Source organism: Geotrypetes seraphini, chromosome 2 (genome assembly GCF_902459505.1).
Source record: "Geotrypetes seraphini chromosome 2, aGeoSer1.1, whole genome shotgun sequence".
NCBI lineage: Eukaryota > Metazoa > Chordata > Amphibia > Gymnophiona > Dermophiidae > Geotrypetes > Geotrypetes seraphini.
This window is the reverse complement of record NC_047085.1, coordinates 176,138,170-176,156,916: the sequence shown is the minus strand read 5'-3', so window position 1 is coordinate 176,156,916 and position 18,747 is coordinate 176,138,170. Positions and strand designations below refer to the sequence as shown.

Genomic DNA, 18,747 nt, shown 5'->3' with positions numbered 1-18,747 from the left:
AGACAAAAAGTTGAGGAGCAGTTCTGTGTGGTTTGGTGCGTTCCAAATAGAAGGCCAAAGCACACTTACAGTTCAGAATATGAAGAGCTACTTCTTCAGGATGAGAATGAGGCTTTGGAAAGATTGGTCGAGATGAAATTCCGATACCACTTTAGGGAGGAATTTAGGATGAGTACGAAGAACCACCTTGTCATGATGGAACACCGTGAAAGGTGGATCAGCAACTAAAGCTTGCAGCTCACTGACTCGTCAAGCAGAAGTGAGGGCTATGAGAAATACCACTTTCCAAGTGAGATACTTCAGATGAGCCTTATCAATTGGTTTAAATGGAGGCTTCATCAGTTGAGCAAGGGCAACATTGAGGTCCCAAACCACAGGAGGTGGTTTGAGAGGAGGTTTGACATTGAAAAGTCCTTTCATGAATCTGGAAACCACCAAATAAGCAGAGAGGGGTTTCCCTTCAAGAGGCTGATGGAAAGCCGCAATTGCACTGAGATGGACTCGTATCGATGTAGACTTGAGGCCAGAATTGGATAAGTGCAAAAGGTAGTCCAAAACAGAAGATAAGGAGGAATGCTGAGGCTCCTTATGATGAGAAAAACACCACGTAGAAAATCTAGTCCATTTTTGGTGATAGCATTGTCTAGTGGTAGGCTTCCTAGAAGCTTCTAAAATAGCTCTTACAGAGTGAGAAAACTGAAGAGGTGTTGGGTTGAGAGGTACCAAGCTAGAGACTGCAGGTTGGGATGAAGCAGAGATCCTTGACTCTGTGTAAGCAGAGAAGGAAAAACTGGTAGAAGGTATGGTTCCATGCTGCTGAGTTGAAGTAGAAGGGAGTACCAAGGTTGTCTCGGCCACCGAGGAGCAATTAGAATTATGGTGGCACGATCGTTCTTCAACTTGACCAGAGTCTTGAGAATGAGAGGAAATTGAAGGAATGCATATAGGAAGAGATTTGTCCATTCCAGAAGAAAAGCATCTGCCTCGAGGTGGTGAGGAGAGTATATCCTGGAGCAGAACTGAGGCAGTTAGTAGTTTTGGGGAGCTGCAAAGAGGTCTATCTGAGGTGTTCCCCACTGTGAAAAAATGTGATGAAGAGGCGAGGAATGGAGAGTCCATTCATGAGGTTGCAGAAGACGACTCAAGTTGTCCGCTAAGCATTTCTTCGCCCCTTGAATGTGGACAGCTTTGAGGAAGGTGTTGTGGCAGATTTCCCAGTCCAAACCTTTAGAGCTTCTTGACAAAGGGAGGCAGATCCCGTTCCTCCCTGTTTGTTGACATAATGCATGACGACTTGGTTGTTCGTCCGAATGAGGACTACTTGGTCGTGAAGAAGATGTTGAAAAGCGTTGAGGGCTTTGAGGATTGCTATGAATTCCAACAGATTGATATGACACTGACAATCCATACTGGTCCAGAGGCCTTGAGTACGGAGATCATCTAGTTGAGCGCCCCAAGCATAGGTCGAAGGGTCTGTCGTGAGAACCTTTTGATGGGGGGGCGTTTGAAAAAGCAATCCTCTGGAAAGATTGGAAGAGAGCATCCACCAACGGAGACTGTTATGTGTTGAGAAAGTGGGTCGCAAACCTGCGTCCATTGAGATGCCAGGGTCCACTGAAAAATTCTGAGATGAAGTCTGGCAAAAGGAGTCACGTGTACTGTGGAGGCCATGTGACCTAGGAGTACCATCATGTGTCTCGCTGAGATGGTAGAGCGGAAAGACACTGTATGACAGAGTTGGAGAAGAGCTTCCAGTTGTTGCTGAGGAAGGAAAGCTCTGAGTTGGACAGTGTCCAGAACAGCTGTAATGAATTGTAGAGTCTGAGAGGGTTGGAGGTGAGATTTGGGAAAATTGATCTCGAATCCCAAACTTTGTAGGAACCAGGTAGTCCGTTGGGATGCTACAATAAACCCTTGAGAAGTGGAATCTTTGATGAGCCAGTCATCGAGGTAGGGAAATACCTGAACACCATGGTTCCTGAGAGCTGCTGCTACCACCACCAGGCACTTGGTGAACACTCTGGGAGGCGAGGCCAGGCCGAAGGGTAGTACTCTGTATTGATAATGCAGATTCCCCACCCGAAATCTGAGATATTGACGGGAGGACGGATGAATGGGAATATGAGTGTAGGCCTCCTTGAGATCCAAAGAGCATAACCAGTCGTTCTGCTCGAGAAGGGGATAAAGGGATTCCTGGGACAATATTTGAAACTTTTCTTTGACTAGAAATTTGTTGAGAGCCCTGAGATCTAGAATGGGCCACAGATTGTCCGTCTTCTTCGGAACAAGGAAGTAATGGGAGTAAAACCCCCTGTTCTGCTGTTCCAAGGGAACTGGTTCGAAGGCATGGAGACGAAGCAGAGCTTGAGCTTCCTGAAGAAGAAGGGCAGTCTGGGAAGGATTGGAAGAATACTCTCTTGGAGGAAGTTCTGGTGGAACCTTTTTTTTTTTAGGGCAGGGAACACTTTGACAGGTCATGGACCTGATGGGCCGCCGCGGGTGCGGACCGCTGGGTGCGATGGACCTCTGGTCTGATCCCGGTGGAGGCAACTTCTTATGTTCTTATGTTCTTATGTTCTTAACCTGAGTGAAATGAAGAGAGTAACCTTCCCTGATGATGGTAAGAACCCAGAGGTCGGATTTAATGGTTATCCATCGGTGGTAAAAATGATGGAGACGACCAACTATAGGGAAAAAAGAAAGCACAATCAAAACGGTGGAGGTCATGCTCTGTTTAAAACAGTCAAAAAGGCTGAGTAGCCTTAGGTGCAGCAGAAGGTTGAGGCTTTTGTTGCTTCTGAGGCTGCTGTTTCTTAAGAGGGCGAATATAAGGAGCCGTCCTCGGAGCAAAACGCCATTGATACATAGGAGCAGGGCGTGCAGGTTTGGGAGGAGCTAGCTTTGGCTTAGGTATGACAATAGAAGCTAAGGATTTTTCATGGTCAGACAATTTCTTGGTGGCTGCCTCAATGGATTCATCGAAGAGGTCATTGCCTTCACAAGGAATATTAGCCAAGCGGTCTTGAAGATTAGGGTCCATGTCAATGGTACAAAGCCAGGAAAGGCGATGCATAGCTACAGAGCAAGCAGCTGCTCAGGCAGACAACTCAAAGGCATCATAAGATGACTGGAGGAGATGTAATCTGAGTTGAGACAAAGAAGCAAGGATTTCTTGAAATTCAAAGTGCTTCTGAGTATCCAAATAAGTCAAGAACTTTGGTAATAGAGAAATGAGGAATTCAAAATAAGTAATAAACTGAAAATTATAATTGAGGACTTTAGAGGACATCATAGCATTTTGATAGATGCGAAGTCCAAATTTGTCCATCGTTTTCCCTTCTCTTTCAGGAGAAACGGTGGCATAAACCTTGGAAGGATGGAACCTCTTCAAGGAGGACTCGACAAGCAGGGATTGATGAGATAACTGTGAGTTGTCAAACCCTTTGCGATGCAAAGTTTTATACCTAGAGTCCAATTTTCCTGGAACAGCTGGTATGGAAAAAGGTGTTTCCATGCATCGACCAAAAGTCTGGTTCAAAAGCTTATGAAGAGGAAGCTTAAGTGACTCTGCCGGAGGTTGAGGAAGATGCATGACTTCTAGATACTCCTTATAGTATTTGGAGTCAGTATCTAATTGAAGATCCAAGTCCACAGCCATCTGATGAAGAAAAGATGAGAAAGATAGCTGATCCGTCAATGCCTTGCCTCGAGAAGGACTCGAGGATGTCGAGGCAGCCTGGGTTGAAGATTAAGCTTCGGCAGGAAAAAAGGCATCAAAAGAATATGGTGACTTAGACGAGGCAATCGAAACCGCTACATCCTCGAGGTTTGGCATTGGAGACCTCGAACGAGGAGTCAGTGGTCTAGTCGAAGTAGGGGTAGATTGAGGCTTAGTTGAAGAAGGTCGTTCTGTAAAAGAAGAACTATGCCTGGAAGGATGCATCTATGAAGGCCTCAATCATCGGTGAAAACTGTGCCTGGAAGCAGATCTCGAAGATCGAGGAGACTTCGCCTCGGAGACAGAAGCAGCCGATGCTACCAAAGAATGGATAGGACTGCAGGCTGTAGATCGAAGCTCCAGAGGCTTGGTGGAGGAACCTTGATGCACTCCCACAAACTCTGCTCCTTGTATAGAGTGTGAGGATTCCTGCCAAGGCACTTGCAGAGATTCTGCTCCTTGCTTCACGGGCTTTGATGCCAGACCAGACACTCGCAGAGACTCTGCTCCCTGCAAAGAGTGTGTAAGCTCAGACTGAGCAGTAGTGGCTCGTGGCCAGTAGGGGGTGATGTCTATGGGACAGTAATGGAATGGACGTCAGGACATGATGGTGCAGTATTTTGTGGAATTTTTCTACAAAAAGGAGCCTGTTTTCGTATGATTCTGGGTAACTCTAGTTAGATAAAGCCACACCCAATAGAAGCGTACGAAAAATTGGTGAATAGAAATCTGAATATGGATGTAGCCAAGGCCAGAAAAGCACAATACAGATTAATATTAAGGAAAAGCATAATAATATTCTTTTTATGTACTTTGCTATTAAGCTAGATCATAAAGGAAATTAGGATATAGATGGACTCCATTTTGTTCTCTGTCTTTCTGTATCTTCTGCTTGGCTGTACTCCATTTTGTATTCAGCCTATATCCCTAGTCTTTGTTCAGGTTTCCCGCTTCTAACCTCGTGGTTCTAAATGATACCAGGTGTGCCTTAGGCTGGTTAGGAAGAGCATATTAGATTACATATCCTAAACTGAGATATAACATGTATTAAATATGAATGGCATATAATGAATGAAATTATGAATGTTTGGGGCCCCTGAATGTGTGATATGTGTGTGGATGTGTATTGAACAAAAGAATTGGTTTTGAAAAAATATATTATATATATTTGCAACCTAAAGAAATTTAAAGGAAGCCTGAGCACAACATCTGGAAATAATTAGAGTCAGAAGCTGTTCTAGTCTCAAGCATAGGAAGGGTGTAACATGAAGCTGTTAGGTTTCAGGGACAGGGGGAAACAGCCCCTCCTTCTCCTTTTTTCTATAGGGCAGAGAACATTTCAGCAGCTTGCTTGATACATAGACAAATTGTCTGAAATAAGTTTTGGAAAGGACAGAAAGAATATTGGATATGTAATAAAATGTTAATGTATATTCAGAAATGAATGTAAACAAAACAAATATGATTTCTGAAACTTTTAAACATGTAGAGGAATTTTCTTTGTCTAACTTTGAAGACTACCTCTGTTAGTTTTGATTGGCCCACACGACCAATGATGTCACACTGAACTAAAGGTATATAATGGGGAGCTTTGAAGTATCGGGTTGAGATCATTATCAGAAGGCCAGCATTTTGGCAACTATAATGACCTCCCGCTAACGCACCTAGTCTTTTGAGTTTCATGATGGAAAAATAAAAACAATAAATAAAAAATATATTTTGGTGAACCTTGCGTTATGCGTTCATTTTCCATATTTTTGTTATTTTTGTACACCTTGAGTGAAAGCTAGCAGCTTAATTGGCAACTGCAGCTTTATGAGTGCGCTGGCGTCCAACACCCATGCTCAAGACTGAGGCAAAGGAAGCGGCTCGACCTCGCGGGAGTCTGCTGAATGCCCAGGATGGATAAGAGGAGGAAGCTTCGGTCCCATATTAGTGAGGAACTGAATGAATTGCTTCTCCAACATGGTCTGGAAAGAAGCCGTCCAGGATGGATCCGCGTCTGAAACCGGACCACCTGCTTTGGCTGGAGGTTCTTTCGAGGTAGTGCGAGTGTGCTTCGACTTGGAAGTCTTAGGCACTTTAATCACTACCGCTGGAACTGTCTTCTGAGCTACCTGACCCAAGGAAACAGGGAAAGGTACAGCAGATGTCATCAAAGAAAGAGCCGCTGCAAATGACGAAGGTCCGATGAGGCTCGAGGTGAAAGCAGTAGAAGCAGGAGGAACCTCGGTAGGAGTCGAGGCTGAGGTCGCCTTTGAAGTCGAGGGATCAGAAGAAGAATCCACCTCGAAGAGCTTGTCCACCAAAATACGACGATTGAAGGCTTGAGGTTGAAGCATAGCACAGTGCAGGCACGACTTCGGATGATGTTTTGGCCCAAGGCACTTAAAGCAGCGATGGTGTGGGTCCGTAAGAGAAATCGCACGCTGGCACTTGCTACACTTTTTGAAGCCCGTGACAGGCCAGGACATAGAAGTAAAAATAGCCACCGCAAAATCGAAGCCCTCGGGCTGCAGCCGAGCGGCCTGACCCGGAAAATGGACGGAAGAAGAATTTTTTTTTTCTACTAAAAATGAAAGAAATAAAATAAGAACAGCGATTCGTGAGGAAAAAAATACAAACCGCAGTTCAGAGAAGGCACAAGTAACAAAGTTAAATGCAGAGAGTCAAAGACAGACTTTTCGGCTCTGCAAAAAACTGAGAACTGAGGAGACGCGCCCTGCGCTGGGTGGGAAGGCACTTGCACATGCGCGGTGCGGGCGACTCGAAACTTCGAGTTTCTTCAAGCAAGTCTGCTTGTGAGGCGTCCGCATCCGGGCTCCGTCGGTGACGTCACCCATATGTGATAATACCTGCCTGCTTGTCCTGGGATAATATGTATTCCCATGTTTTGTACTGTCTGAGCATTTTTAGGGCAATATAATATGGCAGACCAGAATTGGTGATGTTACAGTAGTCAAGCTTTGATTCTACTCAAAGGCACAGGAAAGAATAGCACAACTGCTATCATCTAAGTAAGGTGAATAGAATGTATTAAGCATAGAGAGTAAAAGCAAGATTTGGCAATAGAATAAATCTAACCATGGAAAGAATCAAAGTAGACTCCCAAATATTTGAAAGAGTCAGCCAGTTGAATAGAAGTACCACAAAGCGAAGAGATGACAGATGAGTACAATGAGTGGTCTGTCTTCTGCTGGTTGAGGATCAAACGGTTAACAGAAAACCAGCAATCAACCTTGTCCAAGCAGGACTGTAGGGGTTTGGGGTGAAAATTGAGAGAATATTATCTGTGTAGATAATACATCTAAACATGGATTCCTGAATCAATAAACTGAGGGGACTGAGAAAAATGTTAAAGAATAGTGTAGAAAGTACCGAACCTTGGAGTACACCACAGGGAAGAGCAACAGGGCCAGTGATGGACAATGGTTAAGTAACCCTATATGATCTATCTGTAAAGAAAGGAAGAAAAACAGCTAAGGACAGTCCCACTAATACCAAAAGAGTTGTCTGAATAGTAGAAGGGAGTGACTAAACAGGTAAAAGGCAGTTCAAAGTCCAGGGACACAAGGAGGAATGCATCACCATGGTCAGTGGCAAAAAGACCATTGTTAAGGAGAGAAGCAAATCACCATCTCTGTGGAATGGCCTTTGCAAAAGCCTGCCAGAAGTTTAGCAAGAAAGGAAAGATTGGAGACGGACTGATTATTGAAACTAGTGAAGTGTCTAGGGACAGTCTCTTGAGGATTGGGCAAATCAAAGCCAATTTCCACTGGGTATGGATGGAGCTTGAGGACAAACTACTTAGCAACATAGAGCATGCAAAAAGGTCAAGGCTATGGTTAAGGTGCAGCAAACAACTGGATGGAATCAGACCAAGGGAACACGTCATCTTCCTAGTTGACTTCAAAATCTTTCCAAACATGGTCAGAGAGGGTAAATTGAACTGAGACCAGGTAAACAAATCTGTAAAGCTCAGGAAGTCCATAATGTGAGATGGGGGGGAGCAGGAAGGGATTCATATTCACGCAATGTAGTTCATTATTTTACCATTACTTTCTGAATGTTAAAAAGTCTTAAGTGTATTGACATTGCTTAGAGAATGGAGTACTAAATGACAACATGGAGTCTCCATTTAAATATATAACTGGCCAAGTGTGAGTTCACAATGAAAGTAGAGAGAATGATGTTTAAAGGGCATTATCTGGGTAACTACTGAGTTTACCTGATTATGTCCCTTATTTTTGAAATTCTGTCTTCTAAATGAAGATGTTTTAGCCAGAGAAATTGAGGTCTAGCCAAAACTTACTTGAATAAAGTGAAGATAGGCCATGGGTAGTCCAAAGAAAGTCTACAATTAGCCAGACAGTGGCAATATGCAGTTGCTATCTTGCTAACTTTATCCAGATATTATGGCTGCACTTGTAGGAGATCTACAGACATTTCTGTATCTTTGAGACATGATATTCAGAGGCTCAGAGATGTAAGGATCTCTCTTTAAAATTTACATACAGGTTAGCCAGATTAGCCAGTTAATACTGCCCCCCATGCTTCCAGTATAACAAGGTAACAGACATCAACAAGTATATATTGCTTGTACAGTGGTACCTCGGTTTACAAGTGCACCGGTTTGCGAGTGTTCTGAAAGACGAGCAAAACATTCGCAAAATCGGCGCCTCGGAAACCGAGCGCGCCTCGATTTGCGAGCGCCCCCCCCCCCCGTGAACCGGCACCCCCCCCCCGCAGCCATCGGGCACCCCCCGCCGCGACCTGAGGTTCCCCCAACCCACCTGAACCCTCTTCTTACTTTGATGTAGCCTCCGCACTGCTACCAGCACCAGCATGTCCTGTGCGTTGGTGCCGGTACCCGAAGATCTGCCTCCTATGCTGGGCCTTGAGCATGTGCGCATGCTCAAGGCCTGAGAGTTCACGGTGCCGGTGCCGGTGCGGAGGCTACATCAAAGTAAGAAGAGGGTTCGGGTGGGTTGGGGGGACCTCAGGTCGCGGCGGGGGGATGCCCAATGGTGGCGGGGGGGGTGCCCGATGGCGGCGGGGGTGCCGGATCGCGTGGGGAGGGTGCTGGTTCGCGGGGGGGGGCCTTCGGGGGGAGCAATGCCGGTTCTCGTGGGGAGGGAGCAGCGCTACTGGCCTTGGGGGGGGGTTGGAGGGTGGGAACCCCTATCAAAGCGAGTTTCCATTATTTCCTATGGGGAAACTCGCTTTGATAAACGAGCATTTTGGATTACGAGCATTTTGGGTAACCCGCCAAAAAACGGGGAATGAAAATTAGCAGCCTTTGCGGGGACGGGGACAAGACCATCACCGCCCCGTGGAGCGGTGAATGGTCTTGTCACCGCAGTGAGGCATAAAGGATCGTGCGGTCCCCGCAGCCCCCACCCGCCCACCCGCACGCCGGCTCGATCGTTTAACCAGCTTCCTCTCTCCACCTCACCTTAGTTTGCCGGCTTTCTTTTTCGGCGACCGGAACGCTTTCAAAAGAGCTGCGCACGCGTGGCTGCTCAGTATTCAATCTTCTGCTCTGACCCAACCGGAAACAGGAAGTTGCAGCAGAGCAGAAGATTGAACTTTGAGCAGCCGCGCATGCGCGGCTCTTTCAAAGCGTGCCGGTCGCCGAGAAAGAAAACCGGCAAACTAAGGAGCGCTGGACAGCAGTAGCATACCAAGGGGGGGGGGAGGGGCAAAAAAGGTAATGGCGCCAGGCCTTGGAGCACCGAGGCAGACCGCTTCTCCCCCTTCCCAGCCGAACCCCCGCTGACCCTCCTATCTCTCCCCCCCAAGTGAACCTTTCCGACCCTCCCAGAGAAAGCAGCAAACCTCCCTCCAGTAGCGTCAGCTTTCTCCTCCCTCTGCCGCGTCACTGATGACGTCATCAGTGACGCGGCAGAGGGAGGAGAAAGCCGCGAAGGAGGTTTGCTACTCTCGCTGGGAGGGTCGGAAAGGTTCATGGGGGGGAGATAGGAGGGTCAGCGGGGGTTCGGCTGGGAGGGGGGAGAAGCGGTCTGCCTCGGTGCTCCATTACCTTCTTCAGGCAGCAGCAGCGTTTACAATTCGCTGCTGTTGCCGGCTTCAGGCCTTGTTCTCTGCCGGGTCCTGCCTACTTGCTGTTTTCATGAAGACAGGACTGACAGAGAGGAAGGCCTGAAGCAGGCAACAGCAGTGAATTGTGAATGCTGCTGCTGCCCGATGAAGTTCAGGACATCAGGACATCGGGGAAGGAGCAGGGAGAAATCGGCTGCTGGCTTGGGGGTGAGGGTAGGGAAAGAATCGTGGAAGTGGAGAAATTGGCACAATGGCTTTGTGGGGGCTAGGGGGAGAGAGAAAGAAAGGAAAAAATAAAGAGGGGGGGCCAGGAGGAGAGAGAAAGAAAGGCAGAAATAAAGAGGGGTCAGGGGGAGAGAGAAAGAAAGGCAGAAAGAAAGAGGGGGACCAAGGGGGAGAGAGAAAAAAAGGCAGAAATAAAGAGGGGGTCAAGAGGGAGAGAAAGAAAGGCAGAAAGAAAGAGGAGGGCCAGGGGGAGAGAGAAATAAAGAGGGAGGCCAGGGGAAGAGAGAAAGAAAGGCAGAAATAAAGAGGGGGGCCAGAGGGAGAGAGAAAGAAAGGCAGAAATAAAGAGGGGGTCAAGGGGGAGAGAAAGAAAGGCAGAAAGAAAGAGGAGGGCCAGGGGGAGAGAGAAATAAAGAGGGAGGGCCAGGGGGAGAGAGAAAGAAAGGCAGAAATAAAGAGGGGGGCAGGGGGAGAGAGAAAGAAAGGCAGAAATAAAGAGGGGAGCCAGGGGGAGAGAGAAAGAAAGAGGGGGGGCAGGAGAAGAAAGAAGAAGGACCAGAGACTCATGAAATCACTAGACAAAAAGGTAGGAAAAATGATTTTATTTTCAACTTAGTGATCAAAATGTGTCCGTTTTGAGAATTTATATCTGCTGTCTATATTTTGCACTATGGCCCCCTTTTACTAAAACGCAATAGCGGTTTTTAGCGCAGGGAGCCTATGAGCGTCGAAAGCAGCGTGGGGCATTCAGCGCAGCTCCCTGTGCTAAAAACCGCTATCGCAGTTTAGTAAAAAGGGAGGGGGAATATTTGTCTATTTTTGTATAGTTGTTACTGAGGCGACATTGCATAAAGTCATCTGCCTTGACCTCTTTGAAAACCCACGGAATATAAATGATAATTAACATTTTCTCTGCGTACAGCATGATTTGTGTTTTTAAAATTTTATTGTTGGTAGATCATTTTGACTTGGCCACAAAGGTAAGGGGGAGGGAGGGAGGGGAGCTGCTGAAAGACATCTAGTAATCCTTGCAGGCTTGACTGTGCAGGGAATTATTTTTGTAAAATCATGTTTTGTTATGTGACTGGCATTATCTAGACTTTAATTTCTATGAATGAATAGAATGAAAATGATATAAAATTACTTGCTTGCGGGGACCACGTGCTCCGGCTCACACAAGGAAGGAGGGGGTGAAAGGGAAAAAGTTTCTCTTCCTTGGAAATAGATTCTGAAGTGACCTCATCAAAGAAGACCAGCACCAAATGTACAAGAAATCCCTTAAACAATGTCAAAAGAGCCCAAAATAGAAAACTGCTACTGCCTTGAGACTCCATTATTGAAGGAATCAACTTGAAATCACAGAAGAGACAGGAAAAGGTTAAATGCCTCATGGAATCCTCAGGTACAAAACACAAACCAAATTGTGAATGAAATCAGAGCAGACAGTAAGAATTATAAAATTGATGTCATTATCCATCTGGAAAAAAAGGCGTACTAGAAATAATGCCTCAGCAATACAATTTTCAGAAGTTCTATTTGCTCATGGTAAGGGAGAAGAGAGACTGCTAGTGATGGTGGGGGGACTGATAGAAGACATGAAAGAAGGGTGGTAGAAAGGAACAGATGGTAAAGGAGGGCGGGAAGGGTGGTGGTGTTGGAAAGGAATAGAACAGACATTGAAAGAGGGTAGAGAGGAACAGACCCTGAAAGGAAATGTGGAAGGCAGAGTGGGGAGAAGACGCTGGAAGGGAAGAAGACAGATGCCAGACTATGGGGGAGCGGAGGGAAGAAGATGGGTGCTAGACAGGGACGGTGACGGGGCGGTGAATGGGATGGCAGTGGTGGTGATGGGGCGGTGAAAGGGATGGCGGTGACGGGGCGGTGAAGGGAACGGCGGTGACGGGGCGGTGCAGAGGATGGTGGGCCGGGGACAGTGCAGTGACGGGGACAGATTTTTTCCCCGTGTCATTCTCTAGTACACACATACACTACATTAAAATGTCTAACCTGATTTTGGCCAAGATCAATTTGGAAATGTGAATGCTTAGTATGAGAGAAATGCTGTAAAATAATAGTTTTATGAACACTATCAATTTTTCCCACCTGTAAAATATCTCGGTTGATTTCTACTGCAATGCTGAGTTGTTGTCCTGAGTGCGAAGATTGGTGGTTCTCTGCCATCACAGGCTCCGAGAGTTCCAGAAGTTGCTGTATAACATCCGTCACTGCTTGCTGTCCCTGTTGGCCTTCAGCTAAAGTTGATGCGTGGACAGTATTTGGGAGTGGAGATTGGACGAGTGATGCCTTGAGAAACAAAACATTAAACAAAAAGCAGTAAAATGTTTAGAGCTAATATGAACAATAATAGAACTATTAGGTTAAGTCGGGTCTTTCATATGAGCCTGCTTTTAATACATGCACATGTTATAGATATAGACTGGGGAGGGGTTTTCAGTATCAAAATACCTGCAAAAATCCTGTTTTTATTTATTTCATAAAATAACACTTACTTTTAGTAAAACTGTGAATTTACAGTGTTAAATTATTGTAAAATGGGTATTTAAAACTTGTATAGCTTTATAAACTTTTTTCTAGTGAATACTGAAAATTAGAGTTTGAAGAGGCAAAATATTTTAACAGTAGAATCAGAATGTACAAGCTTAACATACAGTAAGCGCTCTGCAATACCATACCAAGAATCCCTAGTTCAAAACCTGCTTTGAGATTTCTACTTCCTGGAGCAGCAGGAGATACGATTGCTCCAGAAGCACTTTCCATGTGGGCGGAGAGGGGGCAAGGAGAGTTTCATAGTTTAAAACCTGGCTTTTCTCCAAAACGTAAAGCTATATATTTAAAATGTAAAGCTAACTATCCTCTTCATAACCTCTTATTGAATTACCTATAAACCGTGCCGAGCTCTATCTTTATGGAAATTATGCGGTATACAAACTTAAGGTTTAGTTTATTTAAAATTTGATTACACGCCTATCAAAGTTCTAGGCGAGAGTACAATATTAATAAAAATAGGGGGTACAATAATTTAAGACTAAAACGTCTACAGACTAAGGACGAACCATATTGATTATACACGGGAAGGGGGAAGGAACTACAAGAAAGTCAAGAAAGAAAACATATAAGGACAAACACGAGGAATGGGAAGGCACATATGCTGCTATATTTCTTTTTTTTTTTTTTTTTAAAGAAACTGTAAGGGGCAAGCAGTGCATTCGGAAAGGGTACCCGGCATTCCTAGACATCTTTGAATAGAAAAGAGTATCTAATGTTTATAGGCAACTTTCAACAAAAAACATTTAAAGCGCCTTTGAATTTCTCCAAGTTAGTTTCTTGTCTAATATGTAAAGGTAAAGAATTCCAAATTGTGGGAGCAGTCACAAAAAATACTGTTGTATGGCAAGTGCCGATTATTTTCAATGAGGGTACAAAAAAAAGATGTTGGTTTAAGGATTTTAGGGCTCCTTTTACGAAGGTGTGCTAGCATTTTTAGCGCACACACCGGATTAGCGCGCGCTATAGCGCGTGCTAGCCGAAAAACTACCCGCCTGCTCAAGAGGAGGTGGTAACAGCTAGCACACGCTATTCCGTGCATTAAGGCCCTAACGCGCCTTCGTAAAAGGAGCGCTTAGTGTTCTAGACAGTTCATGAGGGATAATCAATTTATCTATAAATGCAGGTTTGTTCGTTTTATGTGTTTTAAATGTTATTAAGGCAAGTTTATATGTTAGTCTATGTGGGATAGGGTGCCAATGTGCCTTTATCAACAGGGTAACGTGGTCGTATTTCTTAGTTACTGTAATAATCTTAATGGCAGTATTTTGAATGAGATGAAGATGCTGAATCTCTTTCTGTAATATACTCTTATATAGAAAATTGCAATAGTCAATTTTTGCCATTACAAGTGAATGAATCAGTATATTTAAGGTCCGTCAAAGGTAAATACCACCTCATAAAAGAAACTATTTTTTCTCAGGATTTACACATTCTTTGTATGATTGAATCCTGGCTAACAGATGGCGAAGAAGTTTATCTCTCTTTCTGCTGTCCACCTAATTATTCTTATGTTTTTAACCACCGCTATAAACGTAAAGGTGGTGGCTTAGCCATCATCTATCATAACAATCTAGTTAGTCCCGTAGATTATTCTTCTGGAAATGTGGCCATTGAATTTCTCCAAGTTAAACTCAATGTTAATCCAAAAATTTATATTCTTCTACTTTATATTCCTCCACCTATCAGTCACAGCAACCTAACTCTTCTGCAAAACTTAATCTTCGATTTCTGCTCTTCATCAAACCTCCCCCTGATCCTAGGTGATTTTAACATTCACTTTGATAAGACAACGAACCTTATCACCAGAGAAATTTTAACCAATACCAATGCCCTGAACCTACAATCAATAATTCAAGATCCAACACACTCTGCAGGACACACTCTTGACATGTTGCTAATTTCAAAATCACAATCCCTTTCGTATTCAGATCTTTACAACACACCTGTTCCTTGGTCATATCATCATTTTATTTCTATCAAGATTTACCTAAAAAAATAAAAAAACAATAGCTTCACAACCCAAAAAAGATTTCATATCATGATTATACAAAACTAGAATTATCAAATATCCTCTCTTCATTTAACCCAAAAACATTAAATATAAACACCGATTCATTGGAAGACCAACTTACTACTTGGAATTCATCAATCCAATTTCTAATAGATAATGAAGAACCGGTAATCACCAAAACAATTTCCACACGTAAAATACAAAACCCTTGGTTTTCAGATGAGCTTTTCTTGCTCAAAAGACAACTTAGATCCCTTGAAAGGAAATGGCGTCAAAATAAATCTCCTACAAATTTAAAACTTTATAAAGAACATGCATCTTATTACAAGATGAAAATTAATTGCGCCAAAAAAAACTACTATTCTGCTAAAATTTTAAAAGCAAAAAATCCCTCCATTCTCTATTCCATTTTGAAATCCATTGCTCCTACTTCCCAGAAGGAAGACAATAATCCCAAGATTATTTTAACAGCTCAAGACCTTGCCAACTATTTTCTGTAAAAAAATCAGTGATATACGGAAAAAATTTGTTCACACATCACCAGGAGATTCTACCGATATCTCAAATAACTGTCACTTACCTCGTGCTAAATGCTCCACTTTTAATCTTCCTTCATTAGCCGATATTGAATGTCTTTTCCAAAGAGTTAATTTAAAGGGTTCCCGATCAGAGATCATTCCCCCATTCATTCAAAAAAAATTTTTTTTCCTGTTTTCGCCCTTTCATATATTCTTTCATTTTAAAGAGCCTTAACACAGGTTCATTACCACTATCATGGAAAACTGCAACAATTTTTCCAATATTAAAAGATTGTAAATCGAGTCCCGAGGAAGCCTCAAACTATCACCCTATCGCTAATATCTCATTTCTAGCTAAATTAACAGAAAGATTAATATTCGACCAACTATAAGACTTTGTTGAATCAACTAATGTATTACACCCAAATCAGACAGGGTTCAGGAAAAATTACAATACAGAATACTCACTGATTGGTCTGACTACAAATATACTCTTATCACCTAGACCATCATAACTCCGTAATTCTTTTCTCTTTAGATGTGTCAGCAGCATTCGACACCATCGATCATGCCCTACTTGTGGATAGACTTAAATCTATAGGTGTCCGTGATCAAATCTTAGAATGGTTCACCTCTTTCCTGTCTAATCGATCATCCATAGTTAGTTTCAATAACACAATCTCAAAGCCTTTTATGCTTAATTATGGCATTCCCCAAGGATCCATTTTATCCCCATTACTATTCAACATTTTTCTATCACCCCTATTAAGCCTATGTCAATCGATAGGCTTTACTACCTATATATATGCCGATGACATTCAATTTTCTCATCCTTTAAATCCAGAAAATATAGAGGAAATACAGGAGATCAACAAAAAACTTGAGATAATTAAAGACTGGCTTAATTCCAACATGCTAGCTTTAAATATACAAAAAAACAAAAGCCTTACTTTTCCCGTGGAAACAGAGGATAAACTTGAGTATTCCTTTCACCATCAACAACATCCATCTTGATTTAGTAACATCTCTAAAAATACTTGGTGTCATCATCGACGACAAATTTTCCTATCATGAACACATAAGCAAAATTGTTAAATTCTGCTTTTACAGATTACATATGATTCGCTCGATCTCCAAGTTTCTTGAACCAAAATCATTAAACATTCTAATACATTCACTTATCATTGCTAAACTTGATTACTGTAACTCACTATTAATAAATACTACTCAAAAACAAAAGAAGTGTCTTCAAATAATTCAAAATACAGCTGTTAAGCTCATTCATAATGGTAAAAAATATGATCACGTTACTCCTTATTTAATTAACTCGCACTGGCTTCCAATTAATCACCGTATCACCTTTAAAATATTACTCTTAATATTTAAAACTCTGTCCACCAACGAACCACAATTCATTAATAGAATGCTTATCCCTTATAATTCATCACACTCTCTTCGATCTACAACACAAAAGCTCTTAATTGTTCCTTCTTTGAAAGTTATTGGAACCAGACGTCATGATATGTTTTCGATAATGCCCCCCAACTCTGGAATACTTTACCTCAATATATAAGAGAGGAAAAGGACCTCAGTTGTTTTAAAAACAATTTAAAAAGCTTCCTTTTTAAAGATGCTTTTAATTTTTAAATTAAAATTTAAACAGTGAAGTAGTTATCCTTCAGAGAGACATCAGCCCTTCCTCGTGTTCTTTCCTTACATGGTTTTCTTTCTGCTTTTCTAAAGCACCAATTTTGTAACTTTCACTCCCTTTTTCCTTGTGTATCCATTGTGTCTGTAAGTCTGTCGGTCTAACCCATTATACTTAAATTTTAATTAGTATGTCGAAAGATATGTTTATTTTTGTTTTACTGTAACTCGCTTAGAAAATTTTGAATAAGCGACTCATCAAATCAAAATAAAACTTGAATACTTGATAGTGATCTGATCATTCTCAATTTGTGAAAGCAGTTTCTAACAACAGTACCTATTTGCGAATTGAAAGTGAGTTTAGAATCAATAATTATACCTAAGATTTTAACTGAATTAACCTGGTTAATAGCAGTGTTGTCAATGCGGATGGGAGAATTTAATTGTAGACCATCTTTCCAAGGAAAGAGGAGACAGTTTGTTTTAGAAATACTAAGGGAAAGCATATTTTCCCTTAGCCAATTGTTTATTTTATTTAACCTCTTATTTATTTTGTCTACTTCAGAGTTATTTGCGGATAAATAGGATAAATGATAGGATAAATGATCTGAACATTATCAGCGTTAGGCAAAAACTGTGAGTCCGATGGATTGGCATAACATCAGTAAAGGAACAAGATAAATATTAAACAATAGCGGTGATAGGATCGATTCTTGAGTGATTCCAAAAGAATTTGAGAATGTATTTGAACTGGAATTATTAAAGAACACGTTAGAAGTTTGATCCGCAAAATAAGATTTAAACCAATCAAATACTTGGTCGGTGATTCCAGCCAAAGCTAGTCTTTCTAAAAGTAATTGATGGTCAACCGTATCGAATGCTGCTGTGAGATCCAATGAAATTAGGATTACAGATTTATAGTGATCCAGAATTGAAGTTGTTAAACCTATTAAGGAATGTTCAGTTGAATGATTTCTACGAAATCCAGTTTGATTTGGATGTAAGATTTGAGTTTTTTAAACGAATTCTGAGATTTGATTAAAGACTATCTTTTTGGTTAATTTTACTAAAAATGGTAGATTGGCAATAGGTCTATAATCTGAGCATTCTTGTTGACTTTCCTTGGTGTTTTTAAGTATCGGGCGTATGATTGAGTGTTTCCAAACTTTTGGAAAATAAGATGTAGTGAGACTGGTATAAATGAAATGTACGGACCAAAGATCGGTAACAACTTTTTTTTACAATGAATTGAGGGATAGCCTCAGTATTATGTCCTTTCGGATTGAGTGAGTGCATTACCACTGTAGGTCATTTAATGATGGTAGGGTGAAATGTGCCCAGATAGAGCACTGGGGACTGTTAGTTTCTTTATCATCCTGTGTGATCGCCACTACATTGCTTAGAATTTCTTTTCTGATTTTGGAAATTTTTTCTTGAAATTAATCAGCTAGATTTTGTGCTGAGAGGGAGCTCTTTAAGGAAGATTTCTGAATTTGTTTATGTGGTATTAGTTTTTTTAAGATTGAATAAAGTGTTGCTGAATTCCTAGCTTTTGTTATACACCTTACATAGTACTTCTTTTTTTGTAAGATTAATTAATTTTTTTATAATATAGTGCGTGTTCTTTATATCTGTAAAGATTAGTTAAGTTGGGGGTGGCCCTCCATTTACGCTCAAGAGATCGTAGTTGGCATTTCAAAAGGTTCAATTCGAAGATAAACAAAGGTTTGTTGTGTTTTTTTAAATGAAATAGTCCAAATATTAACTGGCGCAATTTTTTCTAGTAGTGGGACCTGCCTCGTCCCACATCGCTATCTGTTCAGTGAGATCAACATTGTTTAGATTGTCAATCTGAATTGAAAGTATATTTAAAATTGAAGAGGCATTAAGATTACTGAAATCTCTGTAAATTATAGTCTTAGGTGGGATGGATTTAGTAGTTGGCTTTAAATAGCAAGATGTAGTGATGAATGAATGATCGGACCAAGGAACCTGGT

General features: G+C 42.1%; 1 protein-coding gene across 2 annotated transcripts in view; it reads right to left on the bottom strand.

Moving 5' to 3' along the window:
* The window catches only part of ZNF236 (zinc finger protein 236), a 348,597-nt gene that overhangs the window by 193,741 nt on the left and 136,109 nt on the right, over positions 1–18,747 (bottom strand). For both annotated transcript variants that reach the window (XM_033934375.1, XM_033934376.1), the window contains exon 9: positions 12,110–12,310. In XM_033934375.1, coding sequence (XP_033790266.1) covers positions 12,110–12,310 — 201 coding nt within the window. The remainder of the gene's footprint in view (positions 1–12,109; positions 12,311–18,747) is intronic.